The sequence below is a fragment of the Sarcophilus harrisii genome, chromosome 3, assembly GCF_902635505.1.
Source record: "Sarcophilus harrisii chromosome 3, mSarHar1.11, whole genome shotgun sequence".
NCBI classification, from domain to species: Eukaryota; Metazoa; Chordata; class Mammalia; order Dasyuromorphia; family Dasyuridae; genus Sarcophilus; species Sarcophilus harrisii.
Window position 1 is genome coordinate 51,145,894 of NC_045428.1, and position 25,053 is coordinate 51,170,946.

The 25,053-nt window shown below is 36.3% G+C and overlaps 1 protein-coding gene across 2 annotated transcripts in view; it reads right to left on the bottom strand.

Annotated features, from left to right (window-relative positions):
* RASA2 (RAS p21 protein activator 2) overlaps window positions 1-14,851 on the bottom strand; it is a 110,768-nt gene extending 95,917 nt beyond the window's left edge. Inside the window, exons 1-2 of one of the 2 annotated variants that reach the window (XM_031957861.1) lie at window positions 14,185-14,850; window positions 10,595-10,698 (exon numbers count right to left, since the gene is read on the bottom strand). In XM_031957861.1, the coding sequence (XP_031813721.1) occupies window positions 10,595-10,698; window positions 14,185-14,318 (238 nt within the window). In that variant the 5' untranslated portion in view covers window positions 14,319-14,850. Of the gene's footprint in view, window positions 1-10,594; window positions 10,699-14,184 lie in introns of both variants that reach the window. The other variant, XM_031957863.1, reaches the window with a different exon arrangement.
* Window positions 14,852-25,053: the final 10,202 nt, after the last annotated feature.

Below are 25,053 nucleotides of genomic sequence, written 5' to 3' on the forward strand. Positions count from 1 at the left end.
CAATCCATACTTTGTTGCACCCTGGCCTCAGAGGATGCACTGAGTGCATAATCATCTGAAAACAAAAAATTATACACTAACTCTCCCTCCATTTTATTCTTGTTTTGTAGCCTTTTCAAGTAAACTAGTTTACTCTCAGGGAGGTAACTGACCGTGGTGCCATTTTCCTCTTCATTGCAGCTTTCTGACAACATTGCTGAAAACACCAGGCTAAACAGCATGGCAGCAAGCACCAAGTCCACTCTTGGTGGCTGGGAGAGCCCAAGAGCATCGTCCATCTCCCAGAGCCAGGCAAGCAGGCCATTGGGAAACTGGCATGTGATACTGACAAACTTCTCTGGGCAACCACATTTTGAAAGAATTTCCCATGAGTCCCCATGACTGACAATGTCAAAAGCTTGGACAGATGATGAATGTTGTATATAGACCTCTGTTCTGCTCCTGGAATTTCTCCTGGAATTGTCAGGAAGCAAAAATCCTCAGCCCTTTCTGAAGCCACAATGGCAGATGACCATCTTCTAGGTGAAAGATTAGCCTACTAAGGAGGATTCTGGGAAGAATATTGCTAGCAATATCTAAGAGAGATAACATTCCCCCATATCCCTCGTGTTTCAGGACAATCTATTCCCTTTACCTTTATAGAAATGAACAATGGAGGCATCTTTGACCTCCTGGGATAACCTCCTATTGCCATGTAACTTGGAAAATCTCATTCAGCTTTTGCATGAGCAATGGACCCTCTGTCTTGTAAATCTTAGCTGGAATAGAATTAACACCAGATACTCTGACACACAAAAGGAATCTAATGACATTCAAAACTGCTTCTTCAATTGGGAATCCGGCTAGAGACAGTTTGACTTTTACCTGAGGTATATGGAAGTGTTCAGCCTGTCTCTCTAAGATTATGTCCTCATCACTAATCAGCATGACATCACCAGCACTGAGTAGCTGAGATACACCATAGGCCTTTGGCCCATACATACCCTTCAGGGCCTAATATAAGCATTTTCTATTGTTACTGCCTGCATAAACCTGAATTTCATGTGTTTTCTTACTGAACCAAGAATACTATGTCTCTCTAAGCTTTGTTTGTGTTTTACTTTGATAGTCAAATGCTGCCTTATTAGAGACAGTATCTTGCTGTTACATCTTGTACGAGTTCTCATTTTTCATTTAGCAGTTCATGAATTTCCCAATAATTTTTGTGTACCATTCTTAGTTTGTCAGTTTTCTAGCCCAGATGAATAAAGGCAATGCTATACACCAAATCTCCAAAAGGTGACTGCTTTCAGCTCCACAGATACTAATTGTATTAACTCAGCATTCATTCCAAGTTAGCAAAAAACTGTTCATATAAAGGAAGAAGCTCTCTAATATGATAACATTAAATCTTCTAGTAGCTGTCTTGCTTCAGGCTACCTCTTTTGTTGAATGGAAATATTTTAGCCTGGAAAAGGTAAAGCTTTGATCAGTCTAGCATTCTGCTTCACAAATTACCTTTGTCCCTCACATCCTGTTTGTCTCTTTTTATAATGACATAGTCTATTTAAAGACAATGTTTGCTGCGATGGTGCATCCACTAAGTTTTATTGCATTCAGATAAATGGAAGACAGTACTGATAATGATCATGAGATGCACAAGGGCTCAATAATATATGATTATTGCTATTGCTGTTTCCAATTCCATTTCTTCCAAGGACTCCTGTTATGTATGGTAGTTTGTGTTTACTCTTACATTAAAGTCACCCAGTAATACAAGCTTGTCCTCTCCAGATATTCATAAAATTTTTCTTTGACCTCATCAGGATTTATTGTGGGAACATATACATTGATGATGGTGACATAGGGCATTACAGCAAGTAGCATCTTGCATGCCTGCAAGTGGCACTGCATTGTCATTAATCTGTTATTTATTCCTTTGGTCACAAGCTTATTGACTAAATTAGTTTTTATTTTAAAACCTACCCCAGCTTTATGACACTCCCTTTCACTATGGCCACTCCTGAAGAATGTGTATCCAGCTCTGACTTCAGCAAGCTGGCCTTCATTTGTCAGTCTTGTTTCATTAAGAACTGCTATTTGGATGTGATATCTACTGAGTTCTCTAGCAACAAGAGCTGTTTGATTTTGTATTGTTTATAAATGTGCAGACAATCCCATAAACCAGTGGTGAATGCAGTTTTCTTTGCAAAAGTTTTTGTTCTTTTTTGTTTTCTTTTTTGATCTCAGAGTGGGATTCCTATCTACCATGGTTAGCAGGCCAGGGTTGGGTGAAGCAGATAATTTTTAAGGTACTTTTTCTACCCACTTCCTCACTAGGAGGTGAACAGTGTGGTTCTTTAAATGCTGCTCAGACACTTGGGGGCTGCTGAATCCTACTGCTGCTTCCAGTGAGAAGATGTCCTATGGCTTGAGCCTTCTGCGTGTAGGGTTCTGCCTACAGCTCACCGAGTTCTCCACTGACTGCTTTGTCACCACAGGACTTTGAGGCATGGTATGGGTGATGTCTTTAGATCTCTGCATATACTGGATTTAAGTGAGACAGAATTGGACTGAGTAAAGCCATAAGTAGGCCTATACTCATTAGTGTCCAGTAGCAAGACAAAGTCAAAACATCTGGTGAAGGCTCAGGATACAATGGATGACATATGGTATCTTCAACGTCTGATGGAGCTCCACAGCATCTCCTTTAGCTGTCTTCTCTGACCATTTTGCTGGAGGAAATCTTCATCCTCCAAACTCCTAGGCTACTATCCTCAATCTCGGAGCCCAGCTGCCAAAAGAGTTTACTAGGTGAGGCCACTATGTGTGCTACGGCTTCTTAGAGTTACAGCTAAGAACTGGGTGGATCAAGTGGACAGCAAAGATGGAAAGCCCAGAAAAGGGCACAGCAGATCCTACACTCTACAACCCAGTAAGTGTCTTAGGCCAGATGTAATTAAATCTTCCTAACTCAGGCTCAAACCTCTATCCACTGAATTCAGTTAGCTCCAAAATGATTCAGAATAAAAATTATGAATAAACTTTCAGTATCGTATGTCACTGAACCAGGCAAGAAGAACAGGACACTAAAACTTTAATATCCTACAGAATCTGGGATTCTAAATTCCAAGCCTAAACATTGCTTATATACAAAAATAAGGTACAGAAAAGTCCTATCTTACAAAAAACAACTTTTCAAGAGATAGTTTGTAAAGTATATTTCATTCATCCAATAGATATTTAATCAACATGCAAAGCACTATTATAAATGGTCCCAAGGTAGCCCACCAAAATATTCTTAAATTATAATTTGAGAAACTAATGTGGAATTATTTACAAAATGGCTTCTAAGGAAAATAAGATTAAACTCCCCATAACAGGCGCCCCTACCATAGTCATAAGCCAAGACAGTAATGCTTCATACCTTTCTCTTCTTTCTAAAATGGCCAATAGCCATTTTCTTAGTGATTAAGAAATACTTCTTACATCTTGCACAGACTGTTGATATTCATAATCAGATAACCAACTGTATACAATCTTCATAATTCCTTTTTTCTATTTTTTCTCCCTACAGATGAACCAATTACTGGCACTATGATTTCATTAGACAAGTTGGAAACATCAAAAGAACTGAACACCTCCTCCCTATTTGTGGAGTACTGCAATATGGAAGACAGTATGCTGACCAAGTTTGTAGCCAACAAATATATAGACTTAGAAAAGCCACAGAGTGACGTCACATCAACAAATATTTATACATTGAAACAAAAATAATTATTTTTGTCCTAGAAAAGAAAATAGACAACCTAAAAAGGGAAATAAAAATTTTGCAAAAATTGAAAGTTTCCTCTAGTCTTGAACTGTAGTTTTCTTGGTATCAGTTTTTGAAAGAAAAGGTTTGAGTTTACTTGTAGAGAAAACAGATGGCAAAATGAATGAATGAATACTGGCAATGAGAGATGAATGACTAATGTAGCCTTCGTGGAATCTCTTAACTAACTCTATGCCCTCAGGTCAGTCATTTAATCTCAGTACATTTTTATTTCCTCAACTGAAAAATATGGTTTGGAATAGTTCACCTCTAGATTCCCTTCTAGTTCTGAGAAGCTTTTAATTACTCAAAATTTTAGGTTTATTTTTCTAGAATAGGTATTTATTTCACCAGTTTTAAGCCATTTCGCTGCATATGAAAGTTTCTGCATACAATGTATGTGTATATCTATTTTTCAAATGCTCACATAACACTGTGGAAATTTAAAGGTGTTATCTTTCCTTTCTCAAGTCTTAACCATGTTTTATGAAAAGAAGTGACTAAATGCTATATTGATTTCTTAAAAGTGGAAAAAAGGAAGAAGCAAAATTAGCTGCAAATGACATGGAAACCACTTTTGCTGTCCTCTCATAAGAAGCATCTTTTGAAGCAGCAGCAACATCTACATAGTTTCTGGGAGTGTTACTACAGTATGGCCCTGAGATTTTACATTGGGCTCCTTGAAAAGAACTGCCAGATGGCAAAATCCTGACTGTGAACACACTAAAAGCAGACTTCCTGTGTTTCTGCTTTCATCTAGTTGAAAACAATAAACTGGTGAAAAGAGAAGATAAAAGGGTCTGGAATGGTGAGTACAGATCTCACAATACACAAAATAACATCAGAATGGAATTAAAGATTTGGGAAAACTCCAGCTAAAATTTTTTATTTATATAACAACAGAAACAGCAGCAATACAGAGAAACAATAACCCAGAGCAATAGTGAAACCAGACATCAGGAGGTATTAACTAATAAGGATGCCAGCAGCTGAAGGTAGTTGGACTAATACTCTGTTACTAAGAAAAGCAACACCCAAACTTGTGGTTTCTGGGCAATTTTATATCATAAGAAATATGTTATGTCAGTGATCAGTGACTCAAGACTCAAGTGCTAGCAAAAATTATGATCCATAGAATAACAGAGATTCAGACCAGAGAGATCTTGAATATTATCTAGTCTAATCCCTTAATTTCCCAGATCAGGAAGGTGAGGCTTAGAACAAGTAAATCATTTGTCACGACTAGAACTTGAACCTATCACTTGAATCTATAAATCTTTCCTAGCATTATATTATACCAAAGGACTAAGAAAGAAAGAAAATATGGGCAGAAATGGACTTTATTATAAATGATCATTTATATATGAGTAATAGGTAAAGAAAGACCTGATTTCAAATCTGGACTTAGGCCCTAAGTCATTTAATTTCTATTTCAATATCCTCAACTGTAAAACAGGTATAAATAACATAATAATAATTATTATTATGATAACAGCAACCCCTAAGATTAAAAGTGGACTAAATGAAGTGATATTTGTAAAGGGTTTAGCACAGTGCCTGACATATAGTAGGTGCTATATAAATGCTTATTGGTTTCTTCACTTCTCCCTTTCCTTTTTTCTAGTTTTTAGTGTCCAGGGGTCTTTGCAGTCTTTTTAAAAACCAAAATACACTTAACGAATTAGAAAAAAATCCATGCTTTGATGTTTTTGTCCTCTTTAATACATTAAAAATACTCTTATAAATGTGAGATCTGCCTTATCTGACACTTGTCCTTTGTACCTCAGGAAAGGATTTCAGTAGAAGGTTTCTTTCCCCCTTCCCTTTAAGTTTCTGCCAATGGAATGCAATCTCTTTTGTGTTTTGTATCACCAATAGCTAGAATAATATAATTATTATAAATGATTGAATTTAAGGGCTTCCATGAACAAAATATTCACCACCTGACATATGCGCAATCTAGTAAAGACTCTCAACCTTGATTGGTTCTACAACAATTTATTGGAAACCTCCATTTGGCTCAAGCCCTCCCAGAGCTTATGCTTTAGCTTTCAAGAATGCAGGGGTACCTCCAAATACCAGACTGGGCATAAAAATGAGACATCAGTGAGGTGAAAACACATCTGACAATATTTGAAGATTTTACTCTATCATAAGGTTTCCCTTTTATCTCCTGTTACATTACATATGACTAAAATCCTCCTATTAGGGTGCTACTGGAATTTTAACCAAGGACATGTAATGTTTTTGAGTCCTCTTTTTGGAAAAAGAAAAAGATAAGGCATCAGAGATGGAGTAAGAAGTCCAACTTAGCTGTTTCTAAAAACTTTAGCTTTGCAATTTCCTGACTTTTTACAACTAGGTTCCTCAGCCTTGAGATTTCAAGTTTGTGCACAAAAGCTTTCTTAGTCTCACAAAGAAGTTTCCAAAGTTTGGGTCCTATGTCAAAGACTTTCTGCTGCCTTTACTCAGGACCAATATTTAAATCTTCATAAGTTGGAAAGCATCATTCCTCAACTCTAGTTTAGCTTCCCTTATTATCTGATATTATGGATTTTACTTAATCTAAACCTGAACTGAAAAATATCTGGGAAAAAAAGATAATAAATTTCTAACAATTCAAAATACAAAGAATGGAGAAATTAGCTTATAAAATCTCTTTAAAGTTTACGTGAAAAATGAGAGCATGTGAGACCGGTTTTCAACCTTAAAAAAGCAGCATTGTGAATACAACAGTGATAATTTCCACATTATGAGGCTAACTTGTTTTTTTCTAAACTAGATAACAGAAATTCTCCCTGCCCAACACTTTTGCCATTAAAACATCAAAGTGAATATTGGGAGGAGAGAGAGAGAGAGAGAGAGAGAGAGAGAGAGAAAGAAAGAAAAGCGAGAGAGAGAGAGATACATACACATGGAGGGAGGGAGGGAGAGAAAGAGAGAGAATGAATGAGTGTGTGTATATCATCAAGCTAACAATTCATATTTCCTATGATTGTAAATGCACATATATTTCTACATTAAAAATTAAAAAATGATAAAAGGAAAGAGGATAAAACATCTTTTAGACATCATAATGAGAAAACTCAGCTATACATTTCCTATGACAGATGAATTGTAAGCCAAACCAACCTATAGCACTATATGTTTTACCAAGAGATGAATAAAAATGACTGTGGCTCCACTGACCTTTTCCAGAAATTCATAGACTGCCTGCAATAGAAGCAACTATTCCAATTAAATTAAATTCTACATCATACAATTTTATACTCTTTCATTCTGACACCTTAACAATTGTCACTATATTCTTCTGCAGGAAACCTTTTAAATAAGTGTTGAAATTTATATAAAGAACCATTATTCATTCCTATATGGTTTCTTTATTTCCATTATTATATAATACACACAAGCAGAATGTTTTGGCTTCATATTTCATGTAGTTTTTTAAGCCACTGCTGTAGGTGACTCTCAAATATTTCCCTATGTTTTTTCCTGCAGTGACTGATAAACCCAGTTTTTCTAGCTCAAATAATACTCTTTTGGGTGATCCATTGCATTTTGCCTCTTTTTCTTTTCAATCATCGTGCTTATCTTTCATTCATTGGGTTTCTGAGTTGTTGGTCTTATAGCAAACAGGAGGGTTTTGTGGTGGTGGTGCAAGAAGCATTATTGAGGTATGGTTTTGAGTTTGATATAGTTGTATCTATCTATCTATCTATTTATCTATCTATCTATCTCTATCTATCTATTTATCTATCTATCTATTTATCTATCTATCTCTATCTATCTATTTATCTATCTATCTATCTATCTATACAGATGGATTTATATAGAGTAAAAATGAAGGGAGAGGTTATTGTAGTAATCCAAGTCCAAAGTATTAAATTCCTGGATGTAGTAAGAGCCATTGTAACAGAGAAGATAGGTCAAATCTAAGAGAGATTTCAAAAAGAGAAGTAACATGGTAGATAACTGAAGGAAAAAATTAAGCTTTATTATATATGATGGGTTTGAAGTATCAATAGAACAGCCTGATGAAACTGATGGTGTTACATACATGGTAAATTAGAAATTTAGGTCTAGAGCTCAGGAAGAGAGTCAAGGATGGAAACAGAGTTTAGAATCAAAGCCCTTTAATATCTAGTAGTCCCCCTCTTAACTTTCCAGTCTTTTTACACCTTTTTCCCCATAACACGTTCTCCAATCCAATGACAAGGACCACCTGGCAGTTCCATAATTGAGACAGTCCATCTCTTGGTGCCAGGCATTCTCTCTGGCTATTTCCCCCACCTGGAACACTCTCCCTCCTCTGCTCCAACTGAATTCCCTGGCTTTCTTTAAATTACAACTAAAATCTTTTATGGGAAGCCTTCTCACCCTTCTTAATTCCAGTGGCCTTTCTCTGATAATTATTTCCTATTTATCCTGAATAAGCTTACATTGCTTATATTTGTTTATATGCTGTTTCCCTTGATTGTAAATTTCTTGAGAGCAGGGTCTTTTGTCTCTTTTTGCATCCCCAGTTCTTACTTAGCATAGAGCCTGACACATTGTAGTTTTGTGCTTATTGGTTGATAATAAAGGTGATAACTACAATCAGGCAAATATGAAATCACTAAGAGAGAAGATGTAGTAAAAGAGTCATGAGAAAGGAAAAGGAAAAAGGCAAAGAACCTGAAAAGAATTGAGAAGAATCATGAGAAAGCTCCATTGTGGAAGAAGACTCTATCAAGTGGACCAACAATAGCTTCAAATGCTATAGAAAGGTAAGGCCTGAGAAGAGGTCACTGAATTTAGCACTTACATTTCTGGCAATCTTGGAGGGGATGCTTTCAATAATGGTGGGGAAGAAGTCAGATGGAAGAGAGCTCAATGAGTAATGATGAGGAAGGAGGCAACAAATTAATTAGACTCAGGGAAGTCATGTGGCAATGAGTGAGGCAAAACCCAAGTTGATATTTTTAAGGGTGAGACTGTTCAAGGGAAGGTTTTTAAAAAGGTAGGAACATTTTGATTTAATTTTTCTTGCTCTGCATGACAAATATGAAAATATGTTTAGAAGAATTGCACATATTTAATCTATATCAAATTGTTTGTTGTCTTGGGAAAGGGAGAGGTGGGGATGAAGGAGGGAGAAAAATTTGGAACACAAAGTTTTGCAAAGCTAACTTTGCATGTATTTGGAAAAACAAACTACTACTGAGAAAAAATTGACTGAGGAGGGAAGGGTAAAGACTGTATATAAAACTAAAAGTAAATAAATAAATGAATGAAGCACCAAAGAGGAGATGGGATGAAGAATGGTGGTGAAGGAATAAGGAACTAAAACATGGGTGGAAAAGTTATGTACAATTATGATAAATATTTCAATCATTCACATAAAGGTGGTATTTGAAAGTCATGGGAATAGAATGCCTCCAAGAAAATTATTCTATATAAAGGTCAAGAACAAAGCCCTAGGCGGGGGAGGAAAGATCACAGGCAGGAATTTGTAGGAAGTGGAAAAATCTGCAATTGATATCGAGGAGTCATCAGAGAAGGAGAAAAAGCCTTTGCCAAGTATCACAGAGCCATCTCACTTTCCCTTATCTTCAAAAGCTAAAGAAGTGAAGGAACTACAAGAACTAAGAAAATGTCAATGAAATTGGCAAGAAGACTACTGGGACTCAGGAAGAAACAAGTTTCCATAGACTGAAAATGAGGCTGTGCAAAGTTAAAAAGAGAACGAGTAACCAGAATATAAAGCAAACAAATGCAGATGCCTAGACTTGGGATATTAAGAAGCCTAGTAGCAAAAGCAAAGAAATTAAATGACTTGTCAGAATAAAGTAAAGAGATGGTTCTGTTTCAAAAGATGGATGAAAAGAACTAAATATGAAAGAAAGAAACCCAATGGAAAAGAGAGGGGAAGAACATTAAGTATACATGGTGGCTCTTTTAAATACAAAGGAGCACATATTAAGTGCTACCATGTCACAGAAACTGGGACTTCGAAAAAGAACCACTCCCAAGGATGTAAGTACATGAAATACCTACAATGTAATCTGAGGAAGGAGAAACAGCAAAGGTTTCAAGTAAGAGATGACCCCTAATCTGAGTTTTGAAGGAATGTGGGGATTCTGAGGAAGAAATCTGAACCATTCCAGGTTTATATGGACACCTGAATTGTGTAGTTCAGGGAACAGCAAATTAGCTAACAGATCTAGATAATGAAGACAAAGAGGATGGGTTCAATTCCCACACAAGCCAGTCAGCTGAGACCTGTCTACTGGTCATATCTGTTCCAATGCTGACTTCAGCAAGTGGCTTGTCAAATATGTGAACCTGTTTCAGTGGGAACCAGGCAGAATGATCCTGGAATCCTAAGTCTGAGGCTAAAAGTCTGAGGCTCAGGGACCATCCAGTGCAATCTTCTTATTTTCCAGATGAGCAGACTGATGTTAATTGATTTGTCCACGGTCACTCTGGTTCTATGTGTTAGATAGGATATGAATTCAGGTCCTCTGACTCCAGTCAGCACACTTTCCCTTCTCTCATGATGCTCAGCGCAAAGATATCATCAAGAGTGGGGAAGAAGACTCAAAAGACTCTGCTGAGAGTGGATCAATATCACTAATCTTTGTCTGAAGAGCCCAGCATAAACTCAGAGCTAAAATAATATACCTGAGAGTGAAGTTTATTGGAAAAGAAAAAGAAAATAACATTATATAACTATCACCATAATTCTTAGAAAAATTACTGGGATGGGTAAATTAAAAAGCATCATATGTATGACAAATAAGGATCACCAATAATACTTACCTATTCGAAGATCTCTTTGTAAAACACTCTTATCATAAATGTAGAAAGACAAATACTGGAAAGTTCTTGGGATCTCAAAGTAAAACTCTTCACTATAAAATGGGCTAGAGAAAGAAGGAATACAATCTGTAAGGGAAAGTTCTGATTATCACAAAGCAATATCATGCCTAGTAAAACAAATGATGTAATAATCTTATTCCAACAGATTCTGAAACAAACTAGGTTTCCGCTCAGGTTCTGAGAGGACCTAGGTCATTCTCATCAGAGAATTTTAATGGTTTATGAACAGCCAAGAACACTTGGCTTTGTGAATCCTGATCATTCTGAAAAGACCTAAAAACCCAAATGAAAACGACAATGCTGACCCCATGATTTACCCAAGAATGAGGGACATGAAGTCAACATATCTCAAGGAACCAAAGTTGGAGCCTAAGGAGTGCTAAGCAAAAAAAAAAAAAAAAAAGTATAAGGAATAGGAAGTTAAATCCTGATCTATAAACCAAGAAAACTATCTTTCAAAAAATTAATTTAAGCATTAGAATTCCTTAGGCTAGAAGTGTTTTTGGAGAAAACATGTGGCTTTGAAACTTGTACTTTTGACAAGGTTCCTTCTTTCTTGAAAGCATATTTAAAATTTTAAAAGCTTAAAACCCAATGTTACTTATACATACCAAAGGTGAATGTCATGTCCTTGGAATACCATGAGTTTAAAAAGAAATCTAAAATCTGAACAAAGAATTCTTATGGAGATTTGTTTTAAATATTTTTGCTTTAACTTTTTAGTTTTTACTATTTTAATAGATCAAAAAATGCCAACACATTTTTATTCCAAATATACTCAAAATTAATTTCTTCCTATTAGATTATCAAAAAGCAACCACATTCTTCCAAATTGCTTTCCTCATTTGTAAAATCTCTACGTAGAACTAGAAACAGCTACAAAGCATAAATTAAAGAACATGTAAATATTTTCATTCATTCAAAATTCTACAAATAAATTTAGAACAACAATAAAAAGTCACAAGTTTCTGAGACCACTGAGGAAGTACTTACCAGCACGCATTTGTGCCTGATGCAATTGGGAGTTACTATGGCAACTCTGATTAAAGTTTGAAAGTCTAACTACTCATCCAGAGCAGTAAAACAAATAACAATTTATGACAGGTGATTGGAAAAGGCTTCACTCATTTTGTGACCTGTAGCCTTCTTAAGAAGGCAAAAAATTTTGATGTGTATCTTCAGAAGTGAAATGGTTGATTTTAGGTATTTCTATGCAAGATTACATGTTATCTTATGAAACAGGTTTGGGCCATCAGTAAGATTACTGTTTGCTATCACTGGAATCAGTGGGAGCTAAGTAACAGAATAAAATTTAAATAACTCTAAATTCTAATCTCAACTCTTCAGTCTTTTCTCAATCACACAGCAGAGGATATTCAGCATTTCCTGGATGCCTCAATTTGCACATCAATAATATACTGGTAATATATTGTTGCTGGAAATAGTAATTGTATCTGAAGTGCATTCAATAATCAAGGCACTAGCCTCACAATTGATTACATTTCAGTCTTCCTTTGAAGAGAGCAGGAGTTTAAAACCAAAACCAGAGACATAAAGACATTCCACAAGCAGAGGGACAATTCATATTAACAGTTAGGATAACAAAACATGTTATATAAATTACTTTATTTGAGCCTCACATCAACACTGTGGGATAAGTAATGTATTATAATCTCCATTTAAGAGATTATAAACTAAGGCTCAAAGAAATCAAGAAATGTGTGTAAGGAGGTCACAAAGCTGCTATAAATAGCAGAATCAGAGCACACTCAGAAGAACTAGACTCCGGCATCTGTGCAGCAGAGGCACAAGACTGAAAAACGTGTCCCCAGGGTATGTTCCTCTCCACTAAAATCTGTGAACCTTCATCACAGCATGTGTACCTTGACCTAGCACCAAATAAACATGTGCCAGGTAGAGCAGAACATTTTGGCACAAATAATGCTCTTGTAGAAAAATTAGCCTTAAGAAAGCACACATTTGCATCCTTTGCACATTGTGCTGTGCAGGTGGCTGCCTTCCTTCCTTAAGCACTAGTTCTACTACTTATGAAGGAAAAAGAGAACAAAGAAGGGGCAGAGAGTCCCATAAAGGTAAAGCAAAAAGCTCTCTGGCAGGCACAATTGAAGACAGCCTTTCAAGGGGCAGCAATGACTCTGAAGGCAAGTGGGGAATATTCTGCCACAGCAGTCACTCTTAGAATCATAAGTCACATCAAAGATCACCAAAATCTAAAATGTACAAATCATTCCTGACAAAGTATCAGCTGGCCTCAACTTGAACCCCATACTGAGAAAGTGGACCTTATTGTGTCAGAAGGGGGGTCCAGTCTGTTCCTGGAGACACCTAACCATCAAAAAGCTCTCTATTTCTGAGACTAACATGTGTTAACTACAATTGTTAGAAAGAGCCCTACAAGCGTCTAATACAATTCTTTTCATCTCTACAATCACTGAGACAGTTGGGACTGAAACCATTGAACAATTGAAACCATTTGCCTAAATTTAAGGAACTGACAACATTTATTAATGCACATTAGTGTGCTCAAATAATGGAATATATTGATAAATGAGATGCAATTTACTTTAGAAAAGTTCATTAATTGGTAAGACTAGTGCTAAATTAAGCAATTTATAAAATGTTTCCTAAAGAATTATTTTACTTCTTCTTTAAGTAAAATGAATATGAAAAAAATTTTAAAGTTTCTAATGAGGGAACATTCAGAAGCCAACTAATCTAACCCATACCATTCAATCTGTTTTACATCCTCCTAAAAGAGACCACACTACTTTTGAATAGATAGCATAGTTCTCAGAGTGCTGAGCTTGGAGTCAAAAGGGCTCATTTTCCCATGTTCAAATCTAGCTTCAGAGAGTCACTGTATGGCCCTGGACAAGTCACTTAACCTAGAGTGCCCTAGCTGTTCATCTATAAAATGAGCTAAATAAGAAAAAGACAAACCACACAGGTATCTTTAACAACGAAACTCTAGATGGGGTCATAAAGACATAACTCAAACAACTACAACTGTTAGGAAGCTTTCCTTTGCTAAGTTTTCTTCTTTGTGATTTCTAACCAGATCTCTTAGTTGTGACCCAGGGCCTTAAGTAGCAATGGTTGAATCTGCCTTCCGGGATTCCCAAATCCTTCAAACACTGGAAAGCAGAATATGTTCTGACTTCACTGACTGCCTCACCAATCTTTCTGTTTCCAAGTGAGATAATCCTCCAATCCTATGACAATCTCATTCTCCTGGTTATCTTCCTTTGAAAACTCTAGCTTACCCATGGCCTTCCTGAAATAAGTGTCCAAAATGGAATACAATCCTACAGATGAGGTCTGCTCACCTCCTCACCTTGCACATAATCACATTCTTAACGGCAGTTTCCTGGGATACCAGAGCATACTGTTGACTCATACTGAGTTTGAAGTCCTTGATATTTTTAGTTATGTTTATATTTTGGATTAAAGTGGCAGACTTACATTTCAAATAAATTTAACTGACATTATTTATCAAGTTTTCTACTAACCTTAATGACTTTTCAACAACCTGAGTACGAAAAACTTCTTCTTGGTCCAAATTTATGGTGCAGAAACAATCTCTCATTTTGTTGGGTCCAGGATATGGCAATAAATTCTTGGCTTCACCTGCAGAAATGGACATTTTTTAAGTGTTTAAAACTTCAAACTATGAATATCAGATTAATAGACAACTACACTTTATTCAAACATCTATGGTATCAATGGGATACAAATGAGTACTTTTGCGTTAAATAAAAAATAAAATAGAAGCTAAAGAAGCTTAGGGAAGGATTCACCAAGAAGATTTGACTAGAATTCACCTAGAATATTAAGATCACACTGAAGATCCAAGGTAGGAACCTGGTGGGATTTTGATGGAACAGAAGTGTGAGTGTGGAACGTGAACTTAACATAGTAACAACTCTTCATAGTAAACTGCTTAGTAAAGTACAATGAGTACTAGAAGAGGGTTGAGTGGTGTGAAACCCAACCAAACAGGCTTCTTCTAGTCTTCCTTCATGACAATCCAGCTCTTACATCCATGCCATGCCTTTGCACTGGATGTCCTCTAGACCTTGAATACCAATCCTGTTCACCTCTATCTTCTAGACTCCTTTGTTTTCCTACCAACTGGGGTCAAATGCTACCCTCTATATCAAGTCTTTCCGGATTCCCCTCTTCTCCCCAGATTGCTCATTGCCCTCCCCCCCAAATTTCCTTATATTTAATGTGTATGCACATATATAGATAGCTACAAACACACTTTTATTTGTATGTGTTTCTTCTTCCAAGAGAATGTAAACCCTAACTCTGACACTTACTGGCACATAGATGCTTAATAAAATGCTAACTGGAGTTACTAGCTGTAGAATTGGGGGCAAGAACTAGACCTAAGAGCTGAAAAATCAGCTCTCTGATTGAAAGCATTCAATATCTATATATTACAATTTTCTCCTTAAATCATATAGATTTAAATGATTTCTAATATTAATTCTAGCTCCAAAGTTAAACACTCAAAATGGAAAGAGAAAAATGACCACAGACCATATTAAAATAAAGTTAGTTCAAACCAACATGCTTTGAAAGAAGTCTATTAGAAATGGAAAATTTGAAGTCACTATCATTAATATGCCTTAATAAATCAACAAAATTCATTACAGCACATCTGTGAGATATTCAGACTATGATAATTTGACAAGATAAGTAGTTTAGAAGATTATTTTAAGTACAGTCCTTTATAAAGAATTATTTTTATATTAAATACTTGCATTTACATAGCTCTTTACAGTTTACAAAGGATTTTGTTAACAACTCTGTGAGATATACAGTAGAACAAGTAGCACAAAAACATTCTCTTAATGATCCAACTAGTCATACCTAACACTTCATCAAGAATCCCTCCTTCCAAATCAAAATTTTTTTCCAGAAAATGTCAGTCTCTGCTTAAATGTCTAAAATGATAAGTAACATTACTCTTTAAGGTAACATATTCTACTTTTAGATAGTTCTGTTAACAAGTTTTTCTGGACATCATGTTGTCTATGTTCCGTTATCTACTGTTTAATGAAGAGTGAGCATTGTTCATTGTATGCCAGGCAGTGGGCAAAATTAAAGAGTTGGCAAAACTCTCCCTGTCCTCAAGGAACTTAAGTTTTAAGGGGGGAAAGACAACAGATAAAAGAAAAATAATGGGTTTAGTGAAACACATGCTTAATGGTAGGGTTTGAAAATATCCAGGAGTGCAAGAAAAATTAAGAATGAAGTGCTTGGTGTGTGTATATATATATATATACACACACACACACATATATATATGTATGTGTATATATATATATGTGTGTGTGTGTATGTGTGTATATATATATATATATATATATATGTAATGGGTAGGTGCCAGAGAGGCCTGGTTCTGGCACAGGTGAGCCAAAAACTTATCAGAACTTATCAGAGCCAGAGTCCAGGTTCTCATGGGAAATGCTGGAGTAAGATAAATAGAACTCAGAGAGCATGATTCTGGAGTGACTGGGAAATGTCAACCCTTTGAAATCAGTCTTTTTTCCTCAGTCTCTCTAAAAACCATTTCCTTAAAACTAGTTACTATTATCTTTTAACTGCTAACTTAAAGATCTTCCCACAATCCTCAACCTCCCTGACTTCTCAGAAAGTTTTGACAAGGAGGCGCCCTCACCCTTTCTTAGATTCTTTGTCCTTCCAAGGTTTTTATAACAGGGTGCATTTCTGGTTCAGCCTGACCTGCCTGAACACTTTTCAAGCCCCTTGGCCTAAGCCTTAGTAAGGCCCTCTTTAAATCACCTTCTCTTTAATTCTCTTAAAGATGTTCAAACTTCTTGAGACTTTGGATTGTCTGTTTTTAACTCATGTATCCCTAGTCCCTATCAATTTTGCACATAGTATGCACTTAAATGGTTGCCAGTTATAAAGTCAAACTAAAAAGCTGCTGTGTTATTACTGTTGTTCAGGCCTGTCTAACTCCTATTTGGGGTTTTCTTGGCAGAGATACTGGAGTGGTTTGCCAGGTCCTTTTCCAGTTCATTTTACAGATGAGGAAACTGAGGCAAACAGGATTAAGTGACTTTCCCAAAAGGGAGATTGAAAAGTGCTAGGGCAAGCATGTTCTTCCTAGAACTCCCAAGAGCACTCCCAGACACCTCTGCAACCAGCAATGGAATAGCTACAGGTATTTAGTATGCGAAAAAGGCATCCTTACCCTCAATCAAGAAAATCTGAGGATCAGAGGACCAGACTCATTCAATGAAAAAGCTTTTGCAGTTCTATAATGAAACAATTATTCAAAGACACTGGTCATTCCAAAAGCTCAATGACAGAATCTTAAAACAAAACAAAACCAATCATTTGTATTTCTGTCTGTTTTGTTCTACTGCAGTCAGGACAGCCTTCCGTGGGTGTTGTTTCAACCTCATTTTTCTTTCAAGTATGAGTCATTACAGCCATTACATACACACCAAAGTAACCTTTTAAAAGGAAGAAAAACAGCTAATTTTTTTTACCCCTTCTTCATAAGACAATAATTACTAGTTTTTTCTGAAAAGGCCTTAAATGCTTCTGAGTAAGGTGAGAGCTATAGTTTTTTTCAATAGGATATTTTGAGGGAAAGAACAAAATAATAGTCTAAGTATGTTCCTACTATTTTTCCCAACTTCAGGAATGCTTGCTTTAAATTTATCGGTAAATATCACCAAATCGTTTTCTTTGCCTTCAAACAAACAAACAAGAACATATACTCCCAGAGGCAACATGGTAGAGGGGATCCAAGGCCAGCCTGGAAATCAGGGAGATGGAAGTTCACAGTCCTATCTGTCTGCCTTCTAACCAAAGGCATGACACTTAAAACTCCCTATGGCCTAGGCAATCAAGACTGTCATTGCAGAGGGTAGCCAATCTGCAGAGCAAGAGGAAAATACCATAGACAGAATTCACATTGATGAAATGACAGGTCTTGACCAGAACAAAATACTGTATAATTTAAAAATCATACATAACTATCACAATCATCAATTTTACTTTGGCTATATGGACAAGGTCTAGTCTAGGGTGTGGTTAGTCACCTCAAAAAGCAAGTGGCGTCTTATGGAATGATGAAAGACTACAAACAAGACATTTTGTGGCAGCTAAATTAGATATTAAGTGAAGCTTTCTTAAAGTTAAGTCATTAAAATACATACATTTTGAAATAATAAATTACTCATTTAGGTTTTGTTATATTGTATAAGATTATCAAATAATGGTATTAAAGGAAAAATTTTAAATGATGATACTTTGTTATAAATACAGCCCAAGATACTTTTGGAGAAAAAGTGAGAGACCTCTTAGCAATCTCTTGAAGTAGTGTCGAATCATTTATTCTATCTTCACTCATTATTATTGTCTGTTTGGGCTTATAATTAAGATGATGCATGAATTTAGATATATCTAAAAAGTATAACTGCATCAGCTAAAGAAATGAAACTTCTTAGTTGTCACAGCTTTCAAAACAATAAATTACTTTTACCTTTAGTTTGAATGTCTAAACATCTATGGTGACAAAGATATTTACACATAAAACTCCCATTGTTGATTACAAGGTTTTAAAGGAAAAAATAGAACAATTACAAGTTTAGACAAATATCATCACTTAAGTTACAATCTTTAGCAATATAGTATATGAAAAGAAGGCCAATTTAATAAATAATGTCTTATATTTCATAGCTGTCACCTTGAACATAAAGTAGGATCATCAAAAAGGAAACTATAATAATTCTGTGAATGTGGCATAGAGCTCCTTTCTAGGAATATCTACGAAAATTACTCTGACTAAATATGTGCAGTTTCAATCTATTCTACACTCAAGAAAACATATGCTAAAAAACATACTATGCATTTTTAAAAAATTACTAATCTAATAATAATGTATATTCTTATATACAATTTTACTTATTGTAAACCTAGCAAATCAACATATCAAAGTATTTCAATATAAGGTTATTTTTGTTTCCTCATGAATGGGAGAACATAGGAAATAAGGATTAATTTTTACCAACAATGTTTTAGCCAGGAAGTAAAAGATTATCCCATCAATAAGTTTAAGAATAAGGTAGTAGAACTAGGTGGTTATTTGGATGGGCACAGGGAATGAATCAAGTATGACAAAATTAAAATGTTCTGTCTCCAATAAACAAAACTATCATTCTTGTTTAAAAATGGTTCCTAAAACTCCATCATGAGTATTTTCCAAGCTGTGATCTCAAGACTAAGAACAACATCTGCAACCTTCTGCTCCCTCTAAAGCTAAGCTTGGGGATAAGATGAGGAAATGGAGCTAGAATTTCACAGAACATCTAACTGAGTACCAACTGCTCCATCCAACTCTTACAAAACATCAACTGTATAATCACATGAACCTAAAGATCATTCTCAAGCAATAAACTAGGCCATTGTAATCAAGAGAAGTCAGGTAGGTGGATAGAACAATGGGCCTTGAATTAGGTGGACCCGAATTCAAATATGGATTTAGGCCTTATTAGCTGTGTGACTTTAGGCAAGTCACTCAATCCTGTTTGCCTCAGTTTCCTCACCTATAAAATGAGCCAGAAAAGTGGATGGCAAATCACTCCAGTATCTGCCAAGAAAACTCAAAAATGGGATCATACAGGTGGACATAACAGAAACGGTTGAACAACAAAATCAAGAGAATATAAATTAAGCTAAGTTAAACTAACTTTGCAAGCGGAGATCAAGACTACAAGACCCTGGGTTGTCAACAAGCTACCAGCTAGGTCTTCTTGTGGTTGTGGGCATGCTTGGAGTCCACAACCTGCTGGGGCCTTAGAAGAGTCCGTTTCAGCAGCACCAAGCTCCCCACTAAATCAAGTGCTGTGAGATCAGCACTTTCCTGGCACACCATGTCTAGCCTTTCGAAGCTACTCTGACACTAACCAAAGAGGAAAAGGGGGGGGGGGGGGGGGGGGGGGGGGGGGGGAGAGGAAGCATTAATTAAGCACTTATATGTACCATGCATTTGCTAAATGTTGGAAATGTAGCTAAAAGTGTCTCTTAAAGAGCCCATATTCAAATAAGGGAGGAAAAGACATAAAGGAGGGTTCAACTGCAGGACAGGCAGAAAGCCCAGTGGTCCTAAGGGTAAAAGTTTAGATATAAAACAAAAGTTAGCGATAAAAATGAGACCAGAATAAAAATGAGTTTTTAAGGTTTTTTAAAGTCCTCAAGTTTACTAAGTACAGTCAGTTCTGCTGCAATGGGTATTTCGAAAACACAAATTTGTTCCAACAAGACTTATATTAGGGAACATTCTGAGCAAAACATGAATTTCAAGTATGCTTCTATGTGACTTCTTGGGGGAGAAACCATTTGAATGCAGAAAATTGCATCACTTGCACACTAACTCCCAAGTTGTAACCCTTCGCTTTCACAAGCAAACACCAGGTCTTTATCAAAGTAAAGTGCCACAATTACTGTATTATCTTCTGAGGCAGGGAAGCTGGTATCATGGTCTCTGGTCAAAGTTTTAGTCTGCCCAAGTTGCACTCTACCAGCCCATCCTTTGAGAAGGGAAGGAAGCAGGCCTATTTCTTGTAGTACTTATCCATTTCTTAACCATTTGACATGGATAAAACTAGACTATCATTTAAAAAAATTTTTCCTTTTCCTTTTTCTATTTTTTTTTAAGCTGCATCAATAATGAAGGTTTTAAGCATCAAGGCTCTAATAGCATTGTCCCCATAAGCTCTGTGGCTTTTATTGACTGATCTTGCCCAGTGTGGTGTCTTTACACAACTTATTTGCTGACTGAAGAGGAGCACTAAACTTACATTGAAAAGAATGATTGGTGGCTTGGGAGTCACAGGGTCCAGGTCCAAACTAGTTCTATTATTCATCTTTCATGAGGGTCTGGATAAGTGGCTTTACTTCTCTGCATTTCAGGTCATCAATAACATGGGGGGGAAGAGGGGTTAATGGTTTCTAAGCTCATTTCCAGCTCTAAATTTATGATCCTATGACTGTATTAGCAGGAGGTTTAGAAAATTAAACAAAATATTTTTCAGCACTTCCTTCAATAACATTTCATCATTTTATTCTTCTGGCTTGCATGGCACTGCTCTCTCCTATCTTTCTGGCCATTCCTTTCCAGGCTCCCCCAACTCTTTCTTTCATCTATTTTTTAGACTCTATCCTGGATGCTTTTATGTCCATATTCTTTCCACTGGTGAAACCATCAGGAAGAAAGCAACAAGGAGTAAGAAGACTAGCTTATGCAACAGTACATATCCCTTGTTCTTGTCCACTCCATCTACCATCTAGAATCTTAGAACTTTCTTCAAGGCACAGATTCAGAATTCATCAAACACTAAAAGTCCTCTCTAAGGGTGAAATGGCTCAATGTCAGAGTTCTCTTTATAGTTTTAAATATTTAATAAAAATTTAAATATATAAATTTAATATAATTTACTAAATTTATTGTAATATATTAATTTATATAAACATTTAAATAAAATTTATGTTTACTCTGAATATATTTATCTATAAACATATTTTCTTCAATAGTCACTGAAGCTGTGAACAGTTTCACTTTTATCTTTGGATGCATAACAAAGATGGCTATAATCAATTGAATTCCCAATGCTTCAATGATCACCTCATGGAAATAATTCCTAAATCTAAACATCTAGCCTAATCTCTCACCTGAAATCTGCTCCTTTGATACCAACTAAGTTTCTACCATAATGTCCCCTAGCTATCTAAAATTGACCACATGCGTGATAAAACACCACCTTTTCTAAATCCCTCCCTGCTCTAATTTTTATTACCTGTCTGATCACTGGCAAATAAGTTAACCTCTCTAATCCTGAGTTTTCTTCTCAGTAAAACTGAGGGAGTTGGACTAGATTATCTCTAGGGTAAAATCTAGCTCTAAATCTGTGATACTCTGAATGCAGTCAAGCAATTAAAAGCATTTCTGAAACACTGGCATTTTGTTAACACATTGAGAAGACAAGGAAAGGAGTGCAAATAAGGCTGATAAGATGTAAATAACTAGGTAATAAAAGAGAGCAGATGGGTATAGTCTGTTGAAAGCAACTACTATTAACCTTCTCTCAGCTGTTTAGATTCATAGCTTTGAAATTAGTCTTGACTTCCTTCTTTCTCCCCAACTCCCATAATAGTCAACTACTAAGCAACTTTGTGATATTTCTAACATACTCTCTACTCTAGTTCTGGTCCTTATCACCTCTTATCTGACCTATTAAAATATCCTCCTAATTAATTCTTTGTCATCTTAGTCTCTTTCCTCTATAATCTGGTCTCCAGAACTGCTAAAAACTGTCACTAAAATACAAATGTGACCAAATCTGATTATTCAAAAGTCTTAATGGCTCTCTAGGTCTCCAGGATTGGCATTTAAAATCCTTTTAATCAGACAAGTATTTAATTTCTTACTATGTACTTGGTACAGGGCTAGATGGGGATACAAATATAAAAGTGAGAGGATGTCTGCCTTCCAGGAACTAATGATCTATTAGAAGAATACACCATCATTCTAAGAAGGAAAAACACAGTAATTGGTGGGGAATGGCAAAGCACTAAGAACTGGGACAACCAGAAAAGATTTTTTGAAAGAGAGAGCAAGCAGCATTTGCGCTAAATGTTGAAGGAAAATAATAAAGGAGAGTGTTCTAGGTATGGAGACAGGAGATTGGGCAGTCTGACTCAGGAGCTGAGTACATGACAGTAGCAGCTATGTGATGATCAACTGTGATGTGTAATGGGCTGAGGTTTGAGCTGATGCACTGAGGTCCCAAGTACATGAGGCTAGATAGTAATTGGGCTATACTCTATTAATATACATGATTGGATTAAGAATGGTCCCTGCCCACTCTCCTTGCAAGTCCTGATGTGTTGTATAGGAAATGACGATTTTGGTGGGTGGAGGCAGAGAGGGAAGAAGACAAGCTGGGAGAGATTGGGCTGAGTTCGAGACTCCGAGCTGCTGGTTGTGTGGCTGCTGGTCGAGCTAGCTTCTTGACTCAGCTGCACACATTGCTATCGCCGATTCTCTTCCACCTCCGATCCTTCTTCACTGAGAATAAAGACTGACGATTTCCCCCTAACCTGAATTCCTGTCTCGTGCTGATCTTAAAATACACGATCTTAACAGTGATGGACTTGGCTCTTCTCAGCAATGTGATGATTCAAGACAATTCTAATAGATTTGGGATGGAAAATGCCACTTGCATCCAGAGAAAGAAACACAGAGATTGAATGTAGATCAAAGCATAGTATTTTTACAGGTTTTTTTTTTCCTGGGTTTTTTTTTTTCGTGGCTTTTTTTCCTTTTGGTTTGATTCTTATTGCACAACATGACAAAAAATGAAAATATATTTAAAAGGATTGCACATATTTAGTCTATATCAGATTGTTTGCAGAGGATAAAATTGGAACACAATCTCACAAAAATGAATGCTGAAAACTACCTGTACATGTATTTGGGGGAAATAAAATACTGTTAAGAAAATAAATAAATAAAATATGGTATTGTTACCTCCCCCCCCCAAAAAAAAAGTAGAAGCCTGGGAAGAGGCTGCAGATATACTTAAAAGGCTTTTATGTGCCAAACTGTAAAGTTTATATTTGTGGCAACCTTTTTTGTAGTGGCAAGAAATTGAATGGATGCCCATCAACTGAAGAATAGCTGAATAAGTTATGGTATATGAATGTTATAGAATATTATTGTTCTATAAGAAAACAATCAGCAAAATGAGTTCAGAGAGGCCTAGAGAGACTTACATGAACTGATGCTAAGTGAAATGAGCAGAACCAGGAGATCATTGTACATGGCAACAAGATTATATGATGATCAATTCTGATGGACATGGTTCTCTTCAACAATGTGATGATTCAGGCCTATTCCAATAAACTTATGATGGAGAGAGCCATCTAGACCCAGAGAGAGGACTGTGGGAACTGAGGGTGGATTACAATATAGTATTTTCATTCTTTTTGTTTTTGCTTACTTGTATTTTATTTTCTTTCTTATTTTTTTCCTTTTTGATTTTTCTTGTGCAGCAAGATAATTGTATAAATATGTATGCATATATAGAATTTAACATTTATTTTTACCATGTTTAACATATATTGGATAGTTTGCCATCTAGGGGAAGAGAGGAAGGGGAGGGAAATTGGAACACAAGGTTTTTCAAGGGTTAATGTTGAAAAATTGTCCATGTGTATATTTTGAAAATTAAAAAGCTTTAATAAAAATTTTTTTAAAATAAAGTTTATATTTTATCAAAGTAATGGGAACTCACTGAAGCTTCCTGAGCAGGACAGTCAAACAATCAAAGCTATGTTTTAGAAATAATTTCAGATGACCTAGAAAGAAGGAAGCCTGGATAAATATAAGAGAGTGGTGATTAGATTCTGAACTAAGGTGGTTATGGTGTGAATAGAGAGAAGCAAATTGATGTGAGAAGCTGGGACCACAAGACAGCAAGTAAAAGTAAATGGAGAAAGAAAGGAGGGAACAAGGATTCATTTAGCCTCTACAATGTGCCAGCATTGTGCTATGCACTTTACAAATATTATCTTATTCCATTCTCACAAAAACCTTGTGAGGCAGGGACTATTGTTATCCCCAGTTTACAGTTGAGATAACTGAGACAGGTAGACGTTAAGTGATTTGCCCAGATCCCAGAGCTAGTAGGCCTCTTGAGACCTATGAATTCAGGTCTTCCTGTCTCCAGACCTACTAGCAGCTTCCATAAACAAGGAGGAAGAGAAGTGAGTCAAGACTATAGTCCTGGGTAACTAGAAGAATGGTGGCAGTTAGGAAAGGGGAAAGCTTTAGGGGAAAAGACCATCACTGTGACATCAAGTGTGAGAGACTTGTGAGCCAGCCAAGTGCCAAGCAGGCAGGTGTAGATGTGGAGGACGTAAGTTAGCTGGATATTTAGATTTTAGCATCCTCTGCATAGGAACAAGAGATTTCATAAGGATGATAATTCAATCAACAAGCACTTAGGTGTCTACTTTGTGCAAGATACAGTGACGTATTTAAGAAAAAACAGAGAATATAGACTCAAAATACTTAGGTAGAGGCAATAGAATCACCAATATAAAAATGTAGGGACTAAAGAGGAGGTCCAAGATAGGGCCTCCAAATACAGAAAAATCCACTTTCTATGGATGATTTTGCGAAGGAGACCAAATAGAATTGGTCCAAGCAGCAGGAAGAGCAGCACAACACAGCCATGTCATGAGGATCCAGAAGAAAGGAATAGCCAGGGGATGAGCATCCCCTAGGTCAAACACAACCAAAAAGGCCCCTGGACCTAGCTCTGGAG